The following is a 22,546-nucleotide window of genomic DNA, read 5'->3' on the forward strand; positions in this document are numbered from 1 at the left end:
GCTTGTTCTACTAGATTTTAAAACCTTATAATCTGGACTTCCCTGGTGGCGCAGTAGTTAGGAATCCGCCTGCCAATGCAGGGGACATGGATTGTATCCCTGGTCCGGGAAGATTCCACATGCTGTGGAGCATCTAAGCCCGTGCGCCACAATTACTGAGCCCGTGTGCCGCAACTACTGAGGCTGTGTGCTGCAACTACTGAAGCCTGCACCCCTAGAGCCAGTGCTCCACAGCAAGAGAAGCCACCGCAATGAGAAGTCCACACACCGCAAGGAAGAGTAGCCCCCACTCGCCACAACTAGAGAAAGCCTGCGTGCAGCAACGAAGACACAATACAGCCAATAAATAAATAAATAACTTAAAAATAAATAAATAAAACCTTATAATCTGATTTATTAACTCCCTCCAGAAGTTTAACTATATCAATTTGTTTGCTCAAAATTTTTTCATATTTATAAAGTAGATAATTTTATCAACTCTTGTACAAGTTGGAAGAACTAAAAGGATCACCTAAGAAAAACCTAAAAGGTGATCCATTAAAACATATAATTAAGCACCATTAGTTCTTTTTGGGGGGGAAGTATCACTGTTGAAAATCTGAGTAATTGGGGGATTTCCTTCTGAATTCAGCAGGCTAAGCTCTCTCTCTTCTAATGTCCACATCCTTTTTTTAATCTTGTATACAAGTTTCTGAAGAGACATTAATTTTTGAATCATTTAATTTTTTAGAGAAATTAAAGAAAGCTGATTTGTTTCCTTTAATCTTAGGTATAGGAATTTCACCTTTGTAGCTATTAGTAGCTATTGGGACCATAATGAGTTATACACTTTAAAAGCCAGAACTTTGGGATGAGGAAGGAGGCTCTGAGTTAACAGAATCCACATTGGCACCAACATGAAACACATCAACACAGACAATTCTATCAATAGGCATAGAACCACCAAAACCAAAACAAAAAACAAAAAACAAAAACCCTTTTTCAATTCTGTATTCTCAAATGCCAGGAAATATTAGAATCCTCAGAAAAACATATTTTCCCCCAAAAGACTACCAGGGAATCAGATTCCAGAAACACCATCTATTGCCCCCTGACAGAAATCACTTAATGGCCAGATCATGTACCATTCCTGCTGCCACTAGTGTGGGCACAACTTGCTGTGCTCCATCAGAGCCAGAAGCAAAATTGACTAAGAATCGGATTTAGCTCCATCACCTCAAATGAGAGTCCCCAGAGGTGTCAGGGGAGGGTGACTACAGAGTCCCCTCAGAGGGACTCTGTAGGTTCCATGTGTCTGTTGACATCATTGGTGGAACCTCTAGGAATAAGTTGTCAAAGGAGGACCAGAGACCAAAGCATTTAGAAAAGGGAAGAAAACACTCACTTGTGAAGTCTGTGAATGAATTGGTCTTCAGACAACTGGCTGGCCAAATACGAAGCACAAGTATTTAAAGGAAATCATTTTTAATGGCCAGGATGACCATGTTTATATTAGTCTATTCATGGTGGAAAACAGCAACTTTCTTACATAATCATCATATTCACATCATATCCTCACATTTCAGCATAGCAAAACTCAGGGATCAAATTGTTTTTGTTAGGGAGTCCAAGTTTCTGAGGAATATTCAAGGCTTATTATTTGGGGAACCTGAACCTGTTAGGCCAACGCTGTTGGTTTGTTTTTCCCCTTTTCCTGGCATGTGAGTGTTTAGTCATTTTGGAAACAAGGAAGTGTCAACTTTTGTTTCTTCAGTGCTCAACACATTTGTTGGTTGTTGATGGTCCCTCATAGGATCATGAAAACCATGGTCTCTCTGGAGAAGCCACATGAAGGTAATGGACAGGTGGTTGTACTAGGTCTCCTTGGCTGACCTGAAATCAGTTTCTGGGTAAGTAGACTGGATGGGAAGTGACCCAGGCACCATCTCTCCCCGGACAGATGGGATGGCCATGCTGGGGGTGTGAGAGGGTCCTCTGTAAGGGAGCAGTGGCTCCCTGTGGGTCTGTGTTCTCTGAGAAGTGGCCTGGGAAGAGAAAGCCAGGTGAGAAACCACTCGAGAACTTGGGGCCAGCAGTCTTCACTCATCCAAGGGCGTGTTTCTTCTTCTATAAGATCCATCTTGTTAAAGAAGTGATGATGACTCCAGTTGATCCAGGTGATTCCCCATCCAGGGCCTCAGCTGGCTAGCTCTCGCCTCTCTTGCTTTTACAGGCCTCTCAGATGGTAAGCTCCTCTCCCAACTTCAGCACTCTGGTGCCAACTCTCTACTTCAGTTTTCCTCTCCCTGCTTCCAAACTCATGATCCTCCTAGAACCTTCCCTCTTTAACCAAGCTAACATCTAATGGCTCTTTCCTCTGTCTCTGGCTTTACAACCATTGAACCATGTGGGTTTGGGAACACTTGCCTCTGTAGTGGTGTGTTTAGTGCCTGTGGGTTATAGCTTTCCTCTCAGACTGGGAACTCTCTGAGGGAAGAGGCTGTCTCTTTCCCAAATGCCACAGATGGCTCTCCCTGAAGGTAGGGGCTCTCTCCTCCTTTCCATCAGATCTGAGGGCAGGGATTGTGTCAACATCTGCCGGACTTCACCGCCATATCTGTGCAGGGTTATGACTCTCAACAGATGTCTTTAGCTCGAGGACCAAAGTCTCTGACAAATGTCTTTGGATGATAATGGTGGTGATTTCAAGCCACTGCTTTGAGGGATATTTTGCACTCATCTACAAAGTGAATACAGAGGTGGTTTCAGTGATTCTTCTCTGGGCCTCCCTTCCTGTCCAGATGACAATCTTAATCTCCCATCCAGTAGGGCATTCTCCCCCAATTCCTCTCCATTTGAATATCCAGAGGTAAGTAGGAGTTAATGTTCCTCTCTCTCCTCTGTAAGCTCTAATTCTCATCTACAAATGTGTAGCTCTAACCTGTCTAAATATAGGCATTTTCACCATAACCAATGGTCTTCTCATTGGGATTGCTTATAATGCCAAGAGAAAAGAAATGCTGGTAAAATATAAAACCAGGGCTCTAGTGACCCCCCAACCCCACGCTGCGCTGAGGACAACTCAGAAAGAACCCTTTCACTCTCATTCAGCTCTGCCACCTCCTTACGTTTGAGGCTCAGTTTCTCCCCAGGATTAAATGAGAGATTTGTATGTAAGGGCTGGGTGCATAGCAGATGCTCAGCAGATGCTAGTTACCTTCCTTCTCCACTCCCCACCTTAATTTCTGGCTCTTCCATAGAATTTCCATCTTCTGCATTTGAAATGTTTCTGTGGCTCTGCCACTAAGTACTGAATTTGCAGAGCACTTGGTCAGAGCTACATGGATCTCTTATACCATAGCCAGAGATGATTCCTTTAAGGGCTTTCAACACTAAAACAGGCAACTAGAAGAATCTACAGATCCTCCATTCTTAGGGAATCTTAAGCCAGGCCTTTTGAACTGAGATGAGATAAGAAGCTTCTGGAGCCTGGGAAATGGATGAGGTTTGAAAATAACAGCTTATATAGTAAGAAGATTATGGTAGACAGAATACTGGTTTCCCAAAGTTACCCACATCCTGAATCTTAAACCTGAGAATACAGTACCTTACATGAAAAAAATGTCTCTGAAGATGTGTCTAAGTCAAGAATCTTGAGATGGGGAGATTACTCTGGATTATCTGGGTGGGTCTGATATAATCACAAGAGTCCTTCAGACACAGAAAAGGGGATGTGATGATGGAAGCAGAGGTTGGAGTGATCGGCTTTGAAGATGGAGGAAGGGGCCACAGGCCAAGGGATGCAGGTGGCTTCTTGAAGGAGAAAAAGGAAAGAAAATGGATTCCACCCTGGAGCCTCTAGAAGAAATGCAACCCTGCTGACACCTTGATTTTAGCCCCATAAAACTTATTTTGGATTTCGTACCTCCAGAACTGTAAGAGAATAAATATGTGTTGTCTTAAACCACTAGGGTTCGTGGTAATTTGTTACAGAAGCAGTAGGAAACTAACACAGAGGTTGTTTTCTCCATCTGGCAACAAGGAAGCTGAGAGTACGTGACATTTCCAGCTCATTCAGCTGCTGTGGCAGAGCCTGCCCTAGAGCCCAGACTTCAGTTTTGTTTCACCAGGCACAGCTTAAAGCAGACCTGAGCTCAGGGACTGTGAGGCCATTCCTGAAAGTGAAAGTTCTCCTTCAAAGTGGCGGCCTTGGGGAGGTGAAACCTTCAAGGTATGAAATGAATACCTCTGGAATGTTGAAAGGGACATTTCGGCTCCCTTAATAAAAAAAAACTTCAGGCAGGACTGCCCGAGTTGGCACTGGAAGAAGAATTCCTACATGGGAGGGGCAACTAGACCACGTGATCCCTACTCCGTCCCCAGGATTCACCAAGATGCACCTTCCCCTTGAGAGGCTATCGCCAATGTGGCCTTGGGGACACTGGTTGTCCCTTAATAAATACTCTAGCCCAGGAGGTGGCACACCTTCCCTCTGCAGAGCTGACTCTGAGCCACGGCATTCAAATAAGACTTTAGGGAAGGTTCCAGGATATCAAAGGGAAGTGCACACTGAGAGATGGACACCAGAGGAGGAGATCTCCCAGCTATGCTTTCGCCTTGATCCCACAGGAAGGGGGCTATCTCACAATCCATTTTCAGGGATGCACCCCTGCTTCCAAGCTGGGACCAAGAGAACCAGGCCCAAGAGATGGGTGACCCTCTCCTGTCTGCCTAAGACCAGTCTTATGAGCTCTGATTTCCAATAAAGATTTGCCCTTTCCCCACTTAAGTGCAGCCCTTAGTCCCAAGCCAACTCCTCTTCCCTTCCCTCCTCACGGAGACCGAGCTCCTGCCCTACAAACGTGACCTGGCTCACCATTCAGGCCACAAGAATGTACCAGTCATCCAATGTACCATCCAATGTACCAGTCATCCAATACCATATCAGTTTCATGTGTACACTATTTGGTTAAAACACTAAATTGTTTACTAGAGCCTAAGAGTCTGTTACACCATTTATCCATCCTGAGGGGGAAGAGGGCACTTTTTATGGGTTCCAAATGCTTGATGCGTATTATGCCAGTCACCGCTTTAGCAGTTCCTGGAATGGAGGTATTGTTCTTATCCTATTTTACAGATGAGCAAACTGAGGCTTGAAGAAGATAAGTAATTTGCCCAAAGTCACAGAGATTTTATGTGGCAGAGCTCAAGGGCTTGAACCAGACCATGATCTTTGAACTATTGAGTGTGGGGGTGATTTAAGAAAGATTGTTGTCATGGGAGAAGAGCAGGAAGAGAAGGGTAGAGCAACCATATGGTAAGAAAACTCATGGTGCATAGTCAGACACTAGAACAGAATGGTGGGAGTCGGGACTGTCCTAGAAACTGGAAAGATCTTGCCAAGAAGGGCAGTCAGGAGCTAACTATAGAACACCACCATGTCCACAGGAGCTGCGTCAGGCCCTGGACTCTGCCACTTCCCCCTGTTGGTGATTTTCCATTCTCTCCACTCTTCCCCTGCAGTGACTAGCTTTTAAACCTGAAACTGAAGGTGACAGCAAGGAAGCAGGTAGCAAAGGAGTCTTTGTCCAATTGTGCAGCTAAATTTGGAGAAGAAAAAACCCCCACAGTACAGTGCTTGTGTGGGCAGTTTTGAGAAAGTGTAAAAATGAGGGGAGGGTGTTGAATCCCTGGTGGTGTGGAAGGAGGAAGAAAAGAACTCACAGGAGCTGGGTCCCAGGGCTGCAGCTATCCATCCTTTCAGGAAGTATCTGCTGAGTCCCTGTTAGGGACCAAATCCTGGGCTAAGCTGGGGGTGGGGGCGGTGACGAGTAGATGGAGGGACTTACTTTAGTTTGGATGGCCAGGGAAGCCTCTCTGGGGAGGTGAGCTTAAGCTGAAATCTGAGGGATAGGAAGTTAGACATGCCAAGAGGTGGGAAAGTGATCTAGGTAGAGAACACCATATGCAAAGTCCCAGAGGTGAGAAACAGCTTTGGGCATTTAAAAAAAAATGCAAGAGAAGGCCAGTGTGGCTAGAGTAGACTGAACCAAGGGGGAGAGAGGCAGGGGGCCCAGTGGAGAGAGAAGAAGGTCTGGGTCAGGGGGCCCTTGTAAACCATGGAGGGGTTTTGCTCTATGTGTAATCAGATGCCACTGAATGTTTAAGCAAGGAGGTACATGATAGGATTTTTGTTTTAAAAAGTCACTCTTGCTGCTCTGTAGAGAATAGATATTGAGCGGGAAGAGGTGAGAACATAAATAGCTATTAAAGAGGTCCAGGCAAGAGATATAGTGGCCTGGACCAGGCTGGTGAGGATGGAGATGGAGATAAGTGGGCAGATTCTAGACATTTATTGGAGGAAAAGTAACAAACTTACTGATGTAAAGGGATGAGGGAAAAGGAAGAATCAGGAACCACACTGGGCTTCTACTTTTAGCAACTTAGAGAGGATTGTGGTAATTTTTTATAGAGAGGAACACTTGGGGTAAGGATAGGCTCTAGAGTAAGGGGTTCTATTTCAGGCATAGTAAAGATGAACTGTTTACACTTCATCTGAGTGGAGATAGCCAGAAGGCTTGTGGATATATGTGTCTGGAGCTCAGAGGGGAGCCTGGGACTGGAGCTCCCCAGTATAAATATGGGAGTCATTAGCTTGAAGTTGCCATTTAAAGCCATGGGAATGGATGAGATCATCTAGGGATAGAAGGGCAGAAGCCCCCTGTTTAAACCCTGAGGGATACTGACCTTTAGAGATCAGGTGGAGGAGACCAAGAAGGTGCAGCTGCAACTATTTCATTCAACCAAACATTTATCAAGCCTACAGGCTTGGCTGCATATGCCACAGATGCTGGGGACACCAGGGGAGTAGGACAAGGCCTTTGTCCTCAAGGAGCTCACAGTGTGTAGGAACAAGTGTATGAACTGATAACTCCAGTACAATGTGGTAAAGTAGTTTAGAGATGAACCCAGGAGAAGGGGCTGTTGGTCTCAGGTCTCTGAAACTGGGGGTATGGCCAAGTCTATGGGAGGGGCCATGGGCCCCCAGAAGATGAAGACAAAGGATGCAGAGGCTTGGAATTATTCCAGATCTGGTAGATCTCCCTTGAGACTCCTTGAGTCTCCTTGAACCCAGCTTCACCTCTCTTCCACCCTCCACGCCCTGGTCTTCCTCCACCAGAATGCCCACTGTCCATGCCAACACCACAGAGCCCTGCTCGTTCTTCATTTCCATCCCTGTCTCCAGTCCCCCAGGTCTCCACCCCTTCCCAGACAGGCTAGCACCCTTAGGAGGAGAACTGTTTTCAAAAACAGGATTAACTTCAGAGCAAAATGACCACAGCCTGGAGGCTTGCCCTCTATCAAGGCAGGATGTTGTCTCAAAAACTGTTGCTTAATTTCCTGCTGTCGAGAAATCATGTGTGTTGACCAACTTGTTTTTCATACTGTTTGAAGAAAAGAGAGAAACCTGTCTCACTGAGCTTCTCAGAGAGAAGCCAGGTCAGCCCCCTCATGACTGCAGGTGAGGACCCTCCACTGACCATCCTCCCTCCTCCCATCTGCTGCTGAGTGCAGGGGGCTGGGCTGCACTTGTTCACTTTGCTGCCTGGGTCAAGGTGCCCCCATGGCTAATTCTCCCATGGCTATGTTCAGTCCATGAACCTGCACAATCTGGCCCCAACCTCTCCTTCCGTCATTTTCTCATGCTGCCTCCTTCCTGTGTGCCATGATCAGTCACTCTGGACGTGCCCTGGGGATCCTGGAACTCAGTCCTTGCCTGGGTAATGCTCTGCCTCTGAGATTGAGGAAGATCTGAACCCACATTCAAGGCTCAGTCTCAGTGCTGGCACCTCTATCTGTTAAAGCCCTCACCAAAATCACCCAACCAAAGATTTCTTCTTCCTTTGAACATGTTTAGTTTGTTCATTTTTCACTGCTTATGGCTCATTTAATCTTGAACTATAATGCTTCATGGGCATGTTTATTGCCCCTTCTAGACTCTATAAACTCCAGGAGATCAAACTTTGAGTCTGGGGTCCAAATATCATTTATCTCCATCCACAGTCTCAGCAAAGAGCTTGGACAGGCTTGTGGAATGGATGAGTTTTGATTAAAGTTGTAGGGGGGAACCTAAACTGATGTGGAGAATGCAACCTAGGACTTGATTTTATTGGTTCTCTGGGAAAAATGCACCTCTATGCTAAGAACAGAGTCCGTAAAGGGATAGAGAGCAGTTTGTTCATCCATCCATCCATCCATTCACCCATACATTCATTCAACAAACAGTTATTAAGCATCTACTATGTGCCAGAAATAGTGTTAGATGCTGGAGATATAGTAAGAAGACTGATAAGTTCTTGCTCATGTGGAGATTCTGTTCTAGCCCAGAAAAACAGATGATAAGCAAGGAAAACATCAAGTAGTGGTAAGTGCCATGATAAAAAAAAAAATAAGTCATGGTGATGTGATAATGTGACTGGGAAGTGCTTGAAAGGGCTCTCTGAAGAAGTGACACTTAAGGAAAGACCTGAAGGATGAGCACAGGTGACCATGGAAAGGTCTGTGTATGAGCAGTCTGTGAAGGGGGAAACACAAAGCTTTGAGGTTGGGCAAAGTGGGGAGAGAGATGGAATGAGTTTAATGGGCGCAAGGAGTGGAAGGAAGGAAAGAGTGACTGGGTCATGGGGAACAAGTGTTCAGTAGGGAGGCAATGGTGAGATAGCCAATAAGAGATGGCGTGGCATGTAGAGGTTTGGAACAAGGTACGAATTTTAGTTCTGATTCTAATTATTAGTGGTGTGTGAACTTGGGCATCTTTTCTGGGTCTTAGTTTCTTCATTTGTAAAATATCTCATTTTTAGAGCTCTTGTGAAGATTAAATGATATAATAGAAATAGGCACCTATCATGTTGACTCTGTATAAGTGGTAACCTATAATCCACATAATAACTTAAAAACAAGCATTACGCAAAAACCACAGTTACAGAAAGATAGAGAAGATGAAAAGGCAGAGGGCTATGTACCAGATGAAGGAACAAGAAAAAACCCCAGAAAAACAACTAAATGAAGTGGAGATAGGCAACCTTCCAGAAAAAGAATTCAGAATAATGATAGTGAAGATGATCCAGGACCTCGGAATAAGAATGGAGGCAAAGATTGAGAAGATGCAAGAAATGATTAACAAAGACCTAGAAGAATTAAAGAACAAACAAACAGAGATGACCAATACAATAACTGAAATGAAAACTACACTAGAAGGAATCAAGAGCAGACTAACTGAGGCAGAAGAACGGATAAGTGACCTGGAAGACAGAATGGTGGAATTCACTGCTGCGGAACAGACTAAAGAAAAAAGAATGAAAAGAAATGAAGACAGCCTAAGAGACCTCTGGGACAACATTAAACGCAACAACATTCGCATTATAGGGGTCCCAGAAGGAGAAGAGAGAGAGAAAGGACCAGAGAAAATATTTGAAGAGATTATAGTCGAAAACTTCCCTAACATGGGAAAGGAAATAGCCACCCAAGTCCAGGAAGCACAGAGAGTCCCATACAGAATAAACCCAAGGAGAAACACGCCGAGACATATAGTAATCAAAGTGGCAAAAATTAAAGACAAAGAAAAATTACTGAAAGCAGCAAGGGAAAAACGACAAATAACATACAAGGGAACTCCCATAAGGTTAACAGCTGATTTCTCAGCAGAAACTCTGCAAGCCAGAAGGGAGTGGCATGATATACTTAAAGTGATGAAAGGGAAGAACCTACAACCAAGATTACTCTACCCAGCAAGGATCTCATTTAGATTTGATGGAGAAATCAAATGCTTTACAGACAAGCAAAAGCTAAGAGAATTCAGCACCACCAAACCAGCTCTACAACAAATGCTAAAGGAACTTCTCTAAGTGGGAAACACAAGAGAAGAAAAGGACCTACAAAAACAAACCCAAAACAATTAAGAAAATGGTCATAGGAACATACATATCGATAATTACCTTAAACGTGAATGGATTAAATGCCCCAACCAAAAGACATAGACTGGCTGAATGGATACAAAAACAAGACCCATATATATGCTGTCTACAAGAGACCCACTTCAGACCTAGGGACACATACAGACTGAAAGTGAGGGGATGGAAAAAGATATTCCATGCAAATGGAAATCAAAAGAAAGCTGGAGTAGCTATACTCATATCAGATAAAATAGACTTTAAAATAAAGAATGTTACAAGAGACAAGGAAGGACACTACATAATGATCCAGGGATCAATCCAAGAAGAAGATATAACAATTATAAATATATATGCACCCAACATAGGAGCACCTCAATACATAAGACAACTGCTAACAGCTATAAAAGAGGAAATCGACAGTAACACAGTAATAGTGGGGGACTTTAACACCTCACTTACACCAATGGACAGATCCTCCAAAATGAAAATAAATAAGGAAACAGAAGCTTTAAATGACACAATAGACCAGATAGATTTAATTGATATATATAGGACATTCCATCCAAAAACAGCAGATTACACGTTCTTCTCAAGTGCGCACGGAATATTCTCCAGGATAGATCACATCTTGGGTCACAAATCAAGCCTCAGTAAATTTAAGAAAATTGAAATCATATCAAGCATCTTTTCTGACCACAATGCTATGAGATTAGAAATGAATTACAGGGAAAAAAACGTAAAAAAGACAAACACATGGAGGCTAAACAATACGTTACTAAATAACCAAGAGATCACTGAAGAAATCAAACAGGAAATAAAAAAATACCTAGAGACAAATGACAATGAAAACACGACAACCCAAAACCTATGGGATGCAGCAAAAGCAGTTCTAAGAGGGAAGTTTATAGCTATACAAGCCTACCTAAAGAAACAAGAAAAATCTCAAGTAAACAATCTAACCTTACACCTAAAGAAACTAGAGAAAGAAGAACAAACAAAACCCAAAGTTAGCAGAAGGAAAGAAATCATAAAGATCAGAGCAGAAATAAATGAAATAGAAACAAAGAAAACAATAGCAAAGATCAATAAAACTAAAAGTTGGTTCTTTGAGAAGATAAACAAAATTGATAAGCCATTAGCCAGACTCATCAAGAAAAAGAGGGAGAGGACTCAAATCAATAAAATCAGAAATGAAAAAGGAGAAGTTACAACAGACACCGCAGAAATACAAAGCATCCTAAGAGACTACTACAAGCAACTTTATGCCAATAAAATGGACAACCTGGAAGAAATGGACAAATTCTCAGAAAGGTATAACCTTCCAAGACTGAACCAGGAAGAAACAGAAAATATGAACAGACCAATCACAAGTAATGAAATTGAAACTGTGATTAAAAATCTTCCAACAAACAAAAGTCCAGGACCAGATGGCTTCACAGGTGAATTCTATCAAACATTTAGAGAAGAGCTAACACCCATCCTTCTCAAACTCTTCCAAAAAATTGTGGAGGAAGGAACACTCCCAAACTCATTCTATGAGGCCACCATCACCCTGATACCGAAACCAGACAAAGACACTACAAAAAAAGAAAATTACAGACCAATATCACTGATGAATATAGATGCAAAAATCCTCAACAAAATACTAGCAAACAGAATCCAACAGCACATTAAAAGGATCATACACCACGATCAAGTGGGATTTATCCCAGGGATGCAAGGATTCTTCAATATACGCAAATCAATCAATGTGATACACCATATTAACAAATTGAAGAATAAAAACCATATGATTATCTCAATAGATGCAGAAAAAGGTTTTGACAAAATTCAACACCCATTTCTGATAAAAACTCTCCAGAAAGTGGGCATAGAGGGAACCTACCTCAACATAATAAAGGCCATATATGACAAACCCACAGCAAACATCATTCTCAATGGTGAAAAACTGAAAGCATTTCCTCTAAGATCAGGAACGAGACAAGGATGTCCACTCTCACCACTATTATTCAACATAGTTCTGGAAGTCCTAGCCACGGCAATCAGAGAAGACAAAGAAATAAAAGGAATACAAATTGGAAAAGAAGAAGTAAAACTGTCACTGTTTGCGGATGACAGAATACTATACATAGAGAATCCTAAAACTGCCACCAGAAAACTGCTAGAGCTAATTAATGAAAATGGTAAAGTTGCAGGGTACAAAATTAATGCACAGAAATCTCTTGCATTCCTATACACTAATGATGAAAAATCTGAAAGAGAAATTAAGGAAACACTCCCATTTACCATTGCAACAAAAAGAATAAAATACCTAGGAATAAACCTACCTAGGGAGACAAAAGTCCCGTATGCAGAAAACTATAAGACACTGATGAAAGAAATTAAAGATGATACCAACAGATGGAGAGATATACCATGTTCTTGGATTGGAAGAATCAACATTGTGAAAATGAGTATACTACTCAAAGCAATCTACAGATTCAATGCAATCCCTATCAAATTACCAATGGCATTTTTTACGGAGCTAGAACAAATCATCTTAAAATTTGTATGGAGACACAAAAGACCCCGAATAGCCAAAGCAGTCTTGAGGCAAAAAAATGGAGCTGGAGGAATCAGACTCCCTGACTTCAGACTATACTACAAAGCTACAGTAATCAAGACAATATGGTACTGGCACAAAAACAGAAACATAGATCAAGGGAACAAGATAGAAAGCCCAGAGGTTAACCCACGCACCTATGGTCAACTAATCTATGACAAAGGAGGCAAAGATATACAATGGAGAAAAGACAGTCTCTTCAATAAGTGGTGCTGGGAAAACTGGACAGCTACATGTAAAAGAATGAAATTAGAATACTCCCTAACACCATACACAAAAATAAACTCAAAATGGATTAGAGACCTAAATATAAGACCGGACACTATAAAACTCTTAGAGGAAAACATAGGAAGAACACTCTTTGACATAAATCACAGCAAGATCTTTTTTGATCCACCTCCTAGAGTAATGGAAATAAAAACAAAAATAAACAAGTGGGACCTAATGAAACTTCAAAGCTTTTGCACAGCAAAGGAAACCATAAACAAGACGAAAAGACAACCCTCAGAATGGGAGAAAATATTTGCAAATGAATCAACGGACAAAGGATTAAACTCCAAAATATATAAACAGCTCATTCAGCTCAATATTAAAGAAACAAACACCCCAATCCAAAAATGGGCAGAAGACCTAAATAGACATTTCTCCAAAGAAGACATACAGATGGCCACGAAGCACATGAAAAGATGCTCAACATCACTAATTATTAGAGAAATGCAAATCAAAACTACAATGAGGTATCACCTCACTCCTGTTAGAATGGGCATCATCAGAAAATCTACAAACAACAAATGCTGGAGAGGGTGTGGAGAAAAGGGAACCCTCTTGCACTGTTGGTGGGAATGTAAATTGATACAGCCACTATGGAGAACAATATGGAGGTTCCTTAAAAAACTAAAAATAGAATTACCATATGACCCAGCAATCCCACTACTGGGCATATACCCAGAGAAAACCGTAATTCAAAAAGACACATACACCCGAATGTTCATTGCAGCACTATTTACAATAGCCAGGTCATGGAAGCAACCTAAATGCCCATCAACAGACGAATGGATAAAGAAGATGTGGTACATATATACAATGGAATATTATTCAGCCATAAAAAGGAACGAAATTGAGTCATTTGTTGAGACGTGGATGGATCTAGAGACTGTCATACAGAGTGAAGTAAGTCAGAAAGAGAAAAACAAATATCGTATATTAATGCATGTATGTGGAACCTAGAAAAATGGTACAGATGAGCCAGTTTGCAGGGCAGAAGTTGAGACACAGATGTAGAGAATGGACATATGGACACCAAGGGGGGAAAACTGCGGTGGGGTGGGGATGGTGGTGTGCTGAATTGGGAGATTGGGATTGACATGTATACACTGATGTGTATAAAATTGATGCCTAATAAGAACCTGCAGTATAAAAAAACAAACAAAACAACTAATACTAAACTTTCATTGGGTTATTTGTATGGAAATATGTTATTATAAATGTTTCAGACATTACATGAAATTTCTAAAAATCTTATATTTGTATGTGTATGGAAATATGTATGGAAATATGTTAATATAAATGTTTCAGACGTTACATAAAATTTCTAAAAATCTTATATGTTCTGGTATAATGTTATATGTAATAATCCTAGTTATTACTTTAAAATGTATATCTCAGAAATAACTAATTTTCTTGTCAACTGCATTATTATGAACTTTCATCAAATCTTAAAAAAATAAAAAAAAATAAAAAAAAATAAAAAAAACAAGCATTACAAGGTTAGGGATGACCAGGAGCGTGAAGCCCAGAGGATGACAAGTTAGCAGTTGTCCTAATAAGCCTTCCTCGCTCTCTCCTAATTTCATCTCTTTCTTTCTCCCTGACTTTTCTCTCTCCTTCACCTTTTTTCTTATCTTTTTATCTTTCTTTCTTTTCTCCCAGCATAAATTTCTTACTTTTGCTCTCCTTCACATTATTTCAAGTCATATTGCAACTGCCCAAAATTTGGATTAAAGACATATTTTAAAATTTGCTTATTCTGTATAGTTTTGTCTTCCTTTTACAATCAGGTGTGTTTAATGCTTATACACCTCCTCTAAGTTACAACTCAGCAGCAGCATCCACACCTAAATTAAGTAATTTTATATGATTATATGACCCTTGGTTGTTGTTTTTTTCCACTGAGTTCACTGTCTCTTAATAGAAAATGGCTCCAACCTACTGGATTAAAGGATTGGAAAGAGATTGTTTCAAGGCATTTGAGGACTGGTGTGCTAAGAGATCTCTCCACCCCTGGGGAGTGGAGGTCTGGATGTCCTCCAAAGGCCAGTGACCTCTGAATCACTCCAAGGATGCTCTGGAACACAGCCAGAACATCATGCTCAGCTGCCGGCTGGCTTTCGCTCTGTGGCTGCTCCTGCAGATGTGGGCAGATGAGAGGGCAAGGAAGGCCTGGCTGAGGTCTGCTAGTGGAGATGGAGGCCCTGAGAAATGTGTAAAGACACACTCTGGCACGAGGGTAATATAAGATTCTCCATCCCAGTGTTGCAACTCCCTTTGCTTAGCTAAGAAAGCACAAGTTTCCTGTGTGTGTGTGTGTGTGTGTGTGTGTGTGTGTGCGCGTGTGTGTGTGTGTGTGGAGGAGAGAGCCACAGAGCAAGCCCCCAACATTCAGCTCAAGATTTATACTAAAAGGGGCCTTTCAGTTGGGAGAGCAGGGTAAAGGGGCAATACTTAAGTCAAAGGGAGGCTCTGGCCCTCCCTTGCTTTCCTGTTTCCTGGGAAGAGGTGTTCAGTGGTTGGTTGTGGCTGGCTGTGGCCAGTAAATCCAACCCACCCACTGTACGGCAGGAAGCTGAGGACTCAGGATAAGAAGCAACTTGCCCAAGGCCACACAGGGAGGCAGAGATAAAAGACTAGTATACTTTCTTCCTTATCAAGTCACTTTTGAGTCTGGGTGATTGTGGTAGGAATAGGATAGGGTGACAACCTCTCTGTACTTTGACTTTATGGGTCCCAGATGTCTAACTTCAAGTCCTGCCCTGGCTCATGTTACAGGGTCTGAGCCCCTCATATTCGAAGTCTGTCTTTCTGTGGGGCAGGGCTGAGTGAAGGAGCATTGGGTTGTACACTGGAAGGCAGCCCAAGACTTAACCATGGACACAGAAAAGCCATATCTGGCAAATTGAGAGCTAACTTTAAAAATGAATAGGGTAGGGCTTCCCTGGTGGCGCAGTGGTTGAGAATCTGCCTGCCAATGCAGGGGACACGGGTTCGAGCCCTGGTCTGGGAAGATCCCACATGCCATGGAGCAGCTAAGCCCATGGACCACAACTACAGAACCTGCACACTAGAGCCCACGAGCCACAACTACTGAAGCCCAGGAGCCTAGAGGCCGTGCTCAGCAAAGAGAAGTCACTGCAATGAGAAACTTGTGCACAGCAATGAAGAGTAGCCCCCACTCGCCGCAAGTAGAGAAAAGCCTGTGCGCAGCAACGAAGACCCAACACAGCCAAAAATAAATAAACGAATTAATTTAAAAAAAAAAAAGAAAAACAAACAGATAAGTCCTTCAATACAACTCTTTCAGAGAGTAGAGAGAGGGAACCTCCCCAGCTCATTTTATGAGGTTAGCGAAACCTCGGTACCCCAAATCAGTTTATTATAAGCCTGGAAGGCAGCAAGGGATGGCAAGGACATCCTAGAATGTGAGAAAGAAAACATGCAGGCCCATCTTACTCAATATATAAGTGCAAAAACATGAGACACAATATTAACCAGATCCAGCAATGTACAAAAGCAGTAATCTATCATAACTCAGTTGGATTTACCCTAGGAATGCAAGATGAATTTCACAGGGGAAAACTGATGACTGTAATTTACTTTGTTAACAGAATAAAAACAAAAAGTTACTATAAATAAAAACCATTTGACAAAATTCACAGCCCTTCTTTTATTTTCTAGAGCTTTACAATGTTTCAGCTTTATTCCTCAGATTTTTTTCTTCCAGTTTTACTAGATATAATTGATATACAGCACTGTATAAGTTTAAGGTGTACAACATAATGATTTGACTTACATCATGAAATGATTATCATAGTAAGTTTAGTGAATATCCATCATCTCATGTAGATATAAAATTAAAGAAATAGAAAAAATATTTTCCTTGTGATAAGAACTCAGGATTTAGTCTCTTAACTTTCATATATAACATTCAGCAGCATTAATTATATGTATTATGTTGTTCATTACATCCCCAGTACTTATTTATCTTATAATTGGAAGATTATACCTTTTGGCTGTCTTCATCCTATTCCCTCTTCCCCCATCCCTGCCTCTGGTAACCACAAATCGGATCTCTTTTTCTATGAGTTTGTTTGTGTGTTTCTGAAGTATAATTGACTTACAACACTAAGTTAGTTCCTGTTATATGACATAGTGATTCGATATTCCCATACATTTCAAAATGATCACCATGATAATTCTAGTTATGATATGTCAACATACAAAGATACTACATAGTTATTGACACTGTACATTTCATACTGGTGACTCATTTATTTTGCATCACAGACCTTCTCTTGAAAACTCTCAGCAAACTAGGAATAGAAGGAAACTCCCTTTGTCTTATAAAAGGCATCTACGAGAACCCTACAATAAATAGCATACTTAAGGATGAATGTTGCAAACATCTCCTTTCTGGCCAGAAACAAGATAAAGATGCCCACTGCTACTGTTTTTATTCACCACTGTACTGGACAGTCAACAAGAAAAAAAAGTCATAAGGTTTGGAATGTAAGAAACAAAACATTAATGGAGATGATATGATTGTCTACATGGAACTTTCTGCAGAATAATCACTGAAATTAATAAAAGGGTTGGAAAAGTTTCTGGGTACAACACTGATATCCAAACATCAATGACATTATTATACACTAGCAATAATTAGTGAAAAAATTTAATTTTTTTTTTAAATAAATTTCTTTATTTTTTGGCTGCATTGGGTTTTCGTTGCTGGGCGCAGGCTTTCTCTAGTTATGGCGAGCAGGGGGCTACTCTTCATTGCAGTGCGTGGGCTTCTCATTGCGGTGGCTTCTCTTGTTGCGGAGCACGGGCTCTAGGCACGTGGGCTTCAGTAGTTGTGGCACACGGGCTCAGTAGTTGTGGCTCGCAGGTTCTAGAGCGCAGGCTCAGTAGTTGTGGCGCATGGGCTTAGTTGCTCCATGGCATGCGGGATCTTCCCGGACCAGGGCTCAAACCCTTGTCCCCTGCATTGGCAGGCGGATTCTCAACCACTGCACCACCAGGGAAGTCCAAAATTTAATTTTTAAAAAGGATAAAATTTATCAAAAATTTAAAATCTAGGAATAAGCATCATAAGAGATGTATGAGATCTTTAAGAAGAAAATTACAACATTTTATTAAGATATGTTTTAGAAGAAATAACTACATAAAGAGATATACCATGTTTTTAGAATGGGAGACTCAATATCATAAAAATGTCAATTCTCCCCAAATTGACCTATATATTCAATGCAGTTCTTGTCAAAACCTAAACAGAATTTTTAACGGAACTTGGCAAAAGGATTCTAACATGTACATGGAAAAGTAAGAGCTAAGAATAGCCAAGACATTCCTGAAACAGAAAACATAATAGAAGGATTTACCCTCCCATATACCAAGACATATTGTAAAGCTTTAGTAATTAAGTCTGTGAGTTACTGTGGCAGGGGTAAAAAAATAGATCAAGGCAGAGAAAGATACCCATGCATAGATAGAAACCTGATTTATTAGTATCAAAATGAAAATGATAGATTATGCAATAAATGGTGCTGGGACAACTGGTTATCCAAATGGAAAAAATATTATTTTGGATCCTACCTCACAGCATACTCAAATGTCAGTTTCAGAAGGATTAAAGATGTAAAGAAAAAGAACTATAAAAATTTTAAATGACAATCTAGGAAAATATCTTTCTGACCTCAGACTAAAGAAAGATTTCTTAAACAAGACACAGGAAGCACAAACAATAAAGGGTATAAGATTACATTAAACAACACCTAAAAAGAATGAAAAGCCAAACCTCAAACTAGGAGAAAATATAGCCAAACTTGTAACTATCAAAGGATTTGTGTTCAGAATATGTAAAGAACTCCTACATTTCAATAAGAAAGAGACAAACAACCCAAAAGAAAAATGGGCAAGGCACACTCACTCTATTCACAAAAGAACACAAATAGCTTATGACACAGGAAAAGATGCTAAAATAATGAGTAATTATGGAAATGCAAGTTTAAACCATAATGAGATACCATTTTGCACCTCTTGGGTTGGTATAAAGTATAGTGTAGTAAAGGTAGGGATGGAATGCAGTGTGAACTTTGCAATGGGAGGGAAAACCTGTACAACCACTTTGGAAAAATATTTGCCTGCACCTAGTAAAACTGAATTTGCATATGCCCCACATCCTATCAAGTCCACTCTTGGACAAATTCTACACATACTTACCAACAGTCATGCTCAAGAGTGTTCATAGCAATATTGTCCACATTAGCCAAAAGCTGGAAGCAACCCAAATGCCTATTAATAGCAGAATGTATAAATTGTGGTATACACATATGATGGAATACTGTACAGCAGTGAAGATGAGTGGGTTACATCTCTGTGGAGCATAAGAAGTGGGCCACAGAAGGTACCACACAGTATGTTTCTATTTATTTAAGTTTCAAAACAGACTAGACTAAATAGTATCTTGTTTAGGAACATACACACGGTTGGTAAGACTATAAGAAAAAAGAGGGAATGACTAACCAAAGTCTAGCTAGAAGGGTGTGGGACTAGGGAGGGGCACGTGAGTAACTTCAAAGTTGCTGGTAGTGTTGTTTCCTTACTCCCGTGATGGATTCCTGGGAGACACTGAACATACGTATTTTTTAAAACACTCTTTTGCCCATGTGGTAGATTTCATAATTGAAACAAAATAAAGACAACAGCGCTTCAGTTCCCATGGCTCCAGGTAAGGTGTGGTACATTAAGAAGTGTGGTACATTAAGAAGTGGATGATGTCAGAGCAGGGGACTGTGGGCCCACCAGGAGAGCTGGGTCCTCGGGTGGGGTGGGGGTTGAGGATTTGCCTGGTGTTCCAGCAGGTATATTAGACATGGTGGTGCATGCTCTGAGTCTGCTCAGAGAGAAGACCAGAGGAACTTCTCCTCTATGGGGCTGAAAGTGGTCATTGCTGTTAGAGAGAGTGGCCAGACATTCATGGACTAAGCCACTAAAGCATAAGTGACCCAAAATTCCTTTACAAACTATATTGCTCGGGGGCGCGGGGCGGGGCGCGGCAAAATGGCGGCCTCGCGGCGAGGGAGAGCTTCCTCCACGGTGGTATCCCGCTGCTGCATCCCTGTGGCCCTCTGTCAGCCCAAGACCCAGACCTCCCAGGCACCTGAAGTCGGCTCTTGGCTCCTGCTTTTTACTGCTTTAAGCCCCCAGCCCCACCTTCCCTATAAGTTTTGAGTAGTCATTCCACCTGAGTGGGAAGGGCGTCCACTAACAGGTGGAGAGAGTTGATATAACCTCCTCCACTGGTGCCTGCTGCTCAGCCCCACGCCGAGGGATGGCTGCCTGACTCCCTCCGGGCCCTGAGGGGCAGGAACACGAAAACCCCTTACTTGGAAAACTTACAGACTTGTTTCAGCATAAACAAATACGAAGTGTTCAGAGCTCAGGAAAGTTGCTAGTGGGTATTTAACTGCCCCCCAAAAGAGAGAAAGACATTTTCTTTGAAGAAAGTGAAAAAGGTCACTTTTTGCTCTCAGTGTTATAACCGGGACCTAGGTCAGGGTGATGCCACCTGAGGAAGCCCGGGGTGCCGAGGCCGTCCTGCCTGCAGTCACCAAGGATGTGCCCGGTCCTCTTGCTCCAGGCTAGGATGTCCCCTGGGGGTAAGCCCCAGCCCCACCCCGGAGCCCACAGGAGCCCTGCCAGGTGTGGTGACACCAGGAGGGGTGTCAAAGGAAGCCAGGCAGGGGGCCGTTGGCCGGGTCTCCGTGGCCACCCGAAGGTGCCTAGGCTGGACCCACGTGTTTGCAGGGCCTCTGGACAGGTGGCAGAGCAACCCCTCCTGTCCACCCTCCCCAGGTGGGTGCCCTCGGGCAGGGTCATTTGCTGGGCCTGAGAGTCCTTAACCGCTGGCCAGCTCTCATCACTCCCTCTTCAGATGCTGCTCTATCTGAGTGGAACGTACTATGCCCTCTATTTCCTAGCTACGCTCCTGCTGGCCGTATATAAAAGTCAGGTTTTCCGGCTTCCCTGGTGGCACAGTGGTTGAGAGTCTGCCTGCCAATGCAGGGGACATGGGTTCGAGCCCTGGTCTGGGAGGATCCCACATGCCGCGGAGCAACTAGGCCCGTGAGCCACAATTACTGAGCCTGCGCGTCTGGAGCCTGTGCTCCGCAACAAGAGAGGCCGCGATAGTGAGAGGCCCGCGCACCGCGATGAAGAGTGGCTCCCGCTTGCCGCAACTAGAGAAAGCCCTAGCACAGAAACGAAGACCCAACACAGCCATAAATAAATAAATTAATTAATTAAATAAATTTTTAAAAAAAATCAGGTTTTCACTTATCCTCACAGTTACCTGGTCCTCGACCTGACTCTGCTCTTTCTGATGGGGATTCTGGAAGCAATTCGGTTATACTTCGGCACCAAGGGCAACCTGATGGAAGCCGAGGTACTGCTGGCCGCCAGCCTGGTCCTCACGGTGGGCGGTGCCCTGCTGTCCATCTACTTCCTGCTCTGGCAGACCCTGGTGCTGTGGGCCGACTCGGCCCTCAGCGCCATGCTCTTCGCGCTCCACGGCCTGGAGGCCGTCCTGCAGGCGGTGGCCATCGCCGCCTTCGACAGCTAGGTAGGCGGTGCCCGGCCCGCGGGACAACCCTGGACAGGAGACCCTCCTCAGAGCCAGACTGTGCCCCAGCCGTCACCTCCCCCGCTGACGGTTGGTGAGCGGGAAGGACATCTTCGTGCTGACCTGCCTCGGTGTTTGTTAGAGGGTCAGATGGTGTGGAGGGTCTATGAGGCGGAGGTGGGGTCGGGAGCCAGGGCAGAACAAGGTGCTGAGCAGGGGCTGGGTGTGACGGAATCAGGGGTGGGGCTGTCCCGGCCGGTCTGCGGGGAATCATGGGGACGTCTCTGGCTGGTGGGGATCTGGCTTCAGCAGCCACCGACATCCGGGGTGCAGAGGGGGACGAGGCCTTCGGAAAGCAGGCAGCCAGGCCAGTGCCCTCGCGGTGTCCGTGGCACCTCCCTCTCAGGCAGGGATCGGCCGTCTCTGCTCTCCCTGCAGCTTCGGGGTGGCACAGGGACCAGGGGTCCTGCTCTGCGGGCCGAGCCCCAGGCAAGTGGTGCACTCTGCCGTGCACAGGAGGCACCTGCCAAAGGCCAGGCAGCTCGGGGCTGGGGGATTTCTCCTCAGCCGTGACACCTTTCCCTTGGGGAATTCTGGAGAAAGGCGAAGGTGACCTGGAAGCCCCAGCGCAGAGGGGAGGGAGGAGAACTGGTGAGTCCCCAGTAGGGGTGCTGTCCGGCTCCCAGGCCCTCTGCAAGTGCTCCTGGAAGGAGTCTGTGCCGATGTTTTCTAGTGACTTCCCTTGGTCTCAATTTCACATTTTCTACGTCTGGAGTAATGTTGTGTTTGAGCATCTGGATATTCTCTCTTCACAGTATTTTTAAATAAAGAAGCTTCTCTACCTCAAAAAAACACTATATTGCTCAAAGCGAAGCAAACCTAACAATCCAGGCAATATTTGCACTTGACTTCAAAGGCCTACTCCATACAAGGGTACATCACCTAGGTTATAAAGTTGGGGGTGGGTGGGTAGGGCAGACATGTGGGTAAAGGGAGACAGTCTTGTCTAAAGTACACAATAGTATTTGCTTTGGGACAGGGGCTCAAACCTCATAAGACTGACGGTGGACATCTGGGGGTCCCACATGAGAAGCTGGTGTGGCTGAGGTTAGTACC

The 22,546-nt window shown here is 43.3% G+C and overlaps 1 protein-coding gene across 1 annotated transcript; it reads left to right on the forward strand.

The window, feature by feature from the left end:
* The first annotated feature begins 19,869 nt into the window (after positions 1–19,869).
* LOC130706516 (transmembrane protein 80) lies at positions 19,870–21,430 on the forward strand. Its single transcript, XM_057539014.1, has 3 exons — positions 19,870–19,908; positions 20,723–20,821; positions 21,137–21,430. The coding sequence occupies exons 1-3, from the start codon at positions 19,870–19,872 to the stop codon at positions 21,428–21,430; spliced, it is 432 nt and encodes a 143-aa protein (XP_057394997.1).
* The last annotated feature ends 1,116 nt before the right edge of the window (positions 21,431–22,546 follow it).

This window comes from Balaenoptera acutorostrata, chromosome 1, assembly GCF_949987535.1.
Source record: "Balaenoptera acutorostrata chromosome 1, mBalAcu1.1, whole genome shotgun sequence".
In the NCBI taxonomy this organism is placed as follows: domain Eukaryota; kingdom Metazoa; phylum Chordata; class Mammalia; order Artiodactyla; family Balaenopteridae; genus Balaenoptera; species Balaenoptera acutorostrata.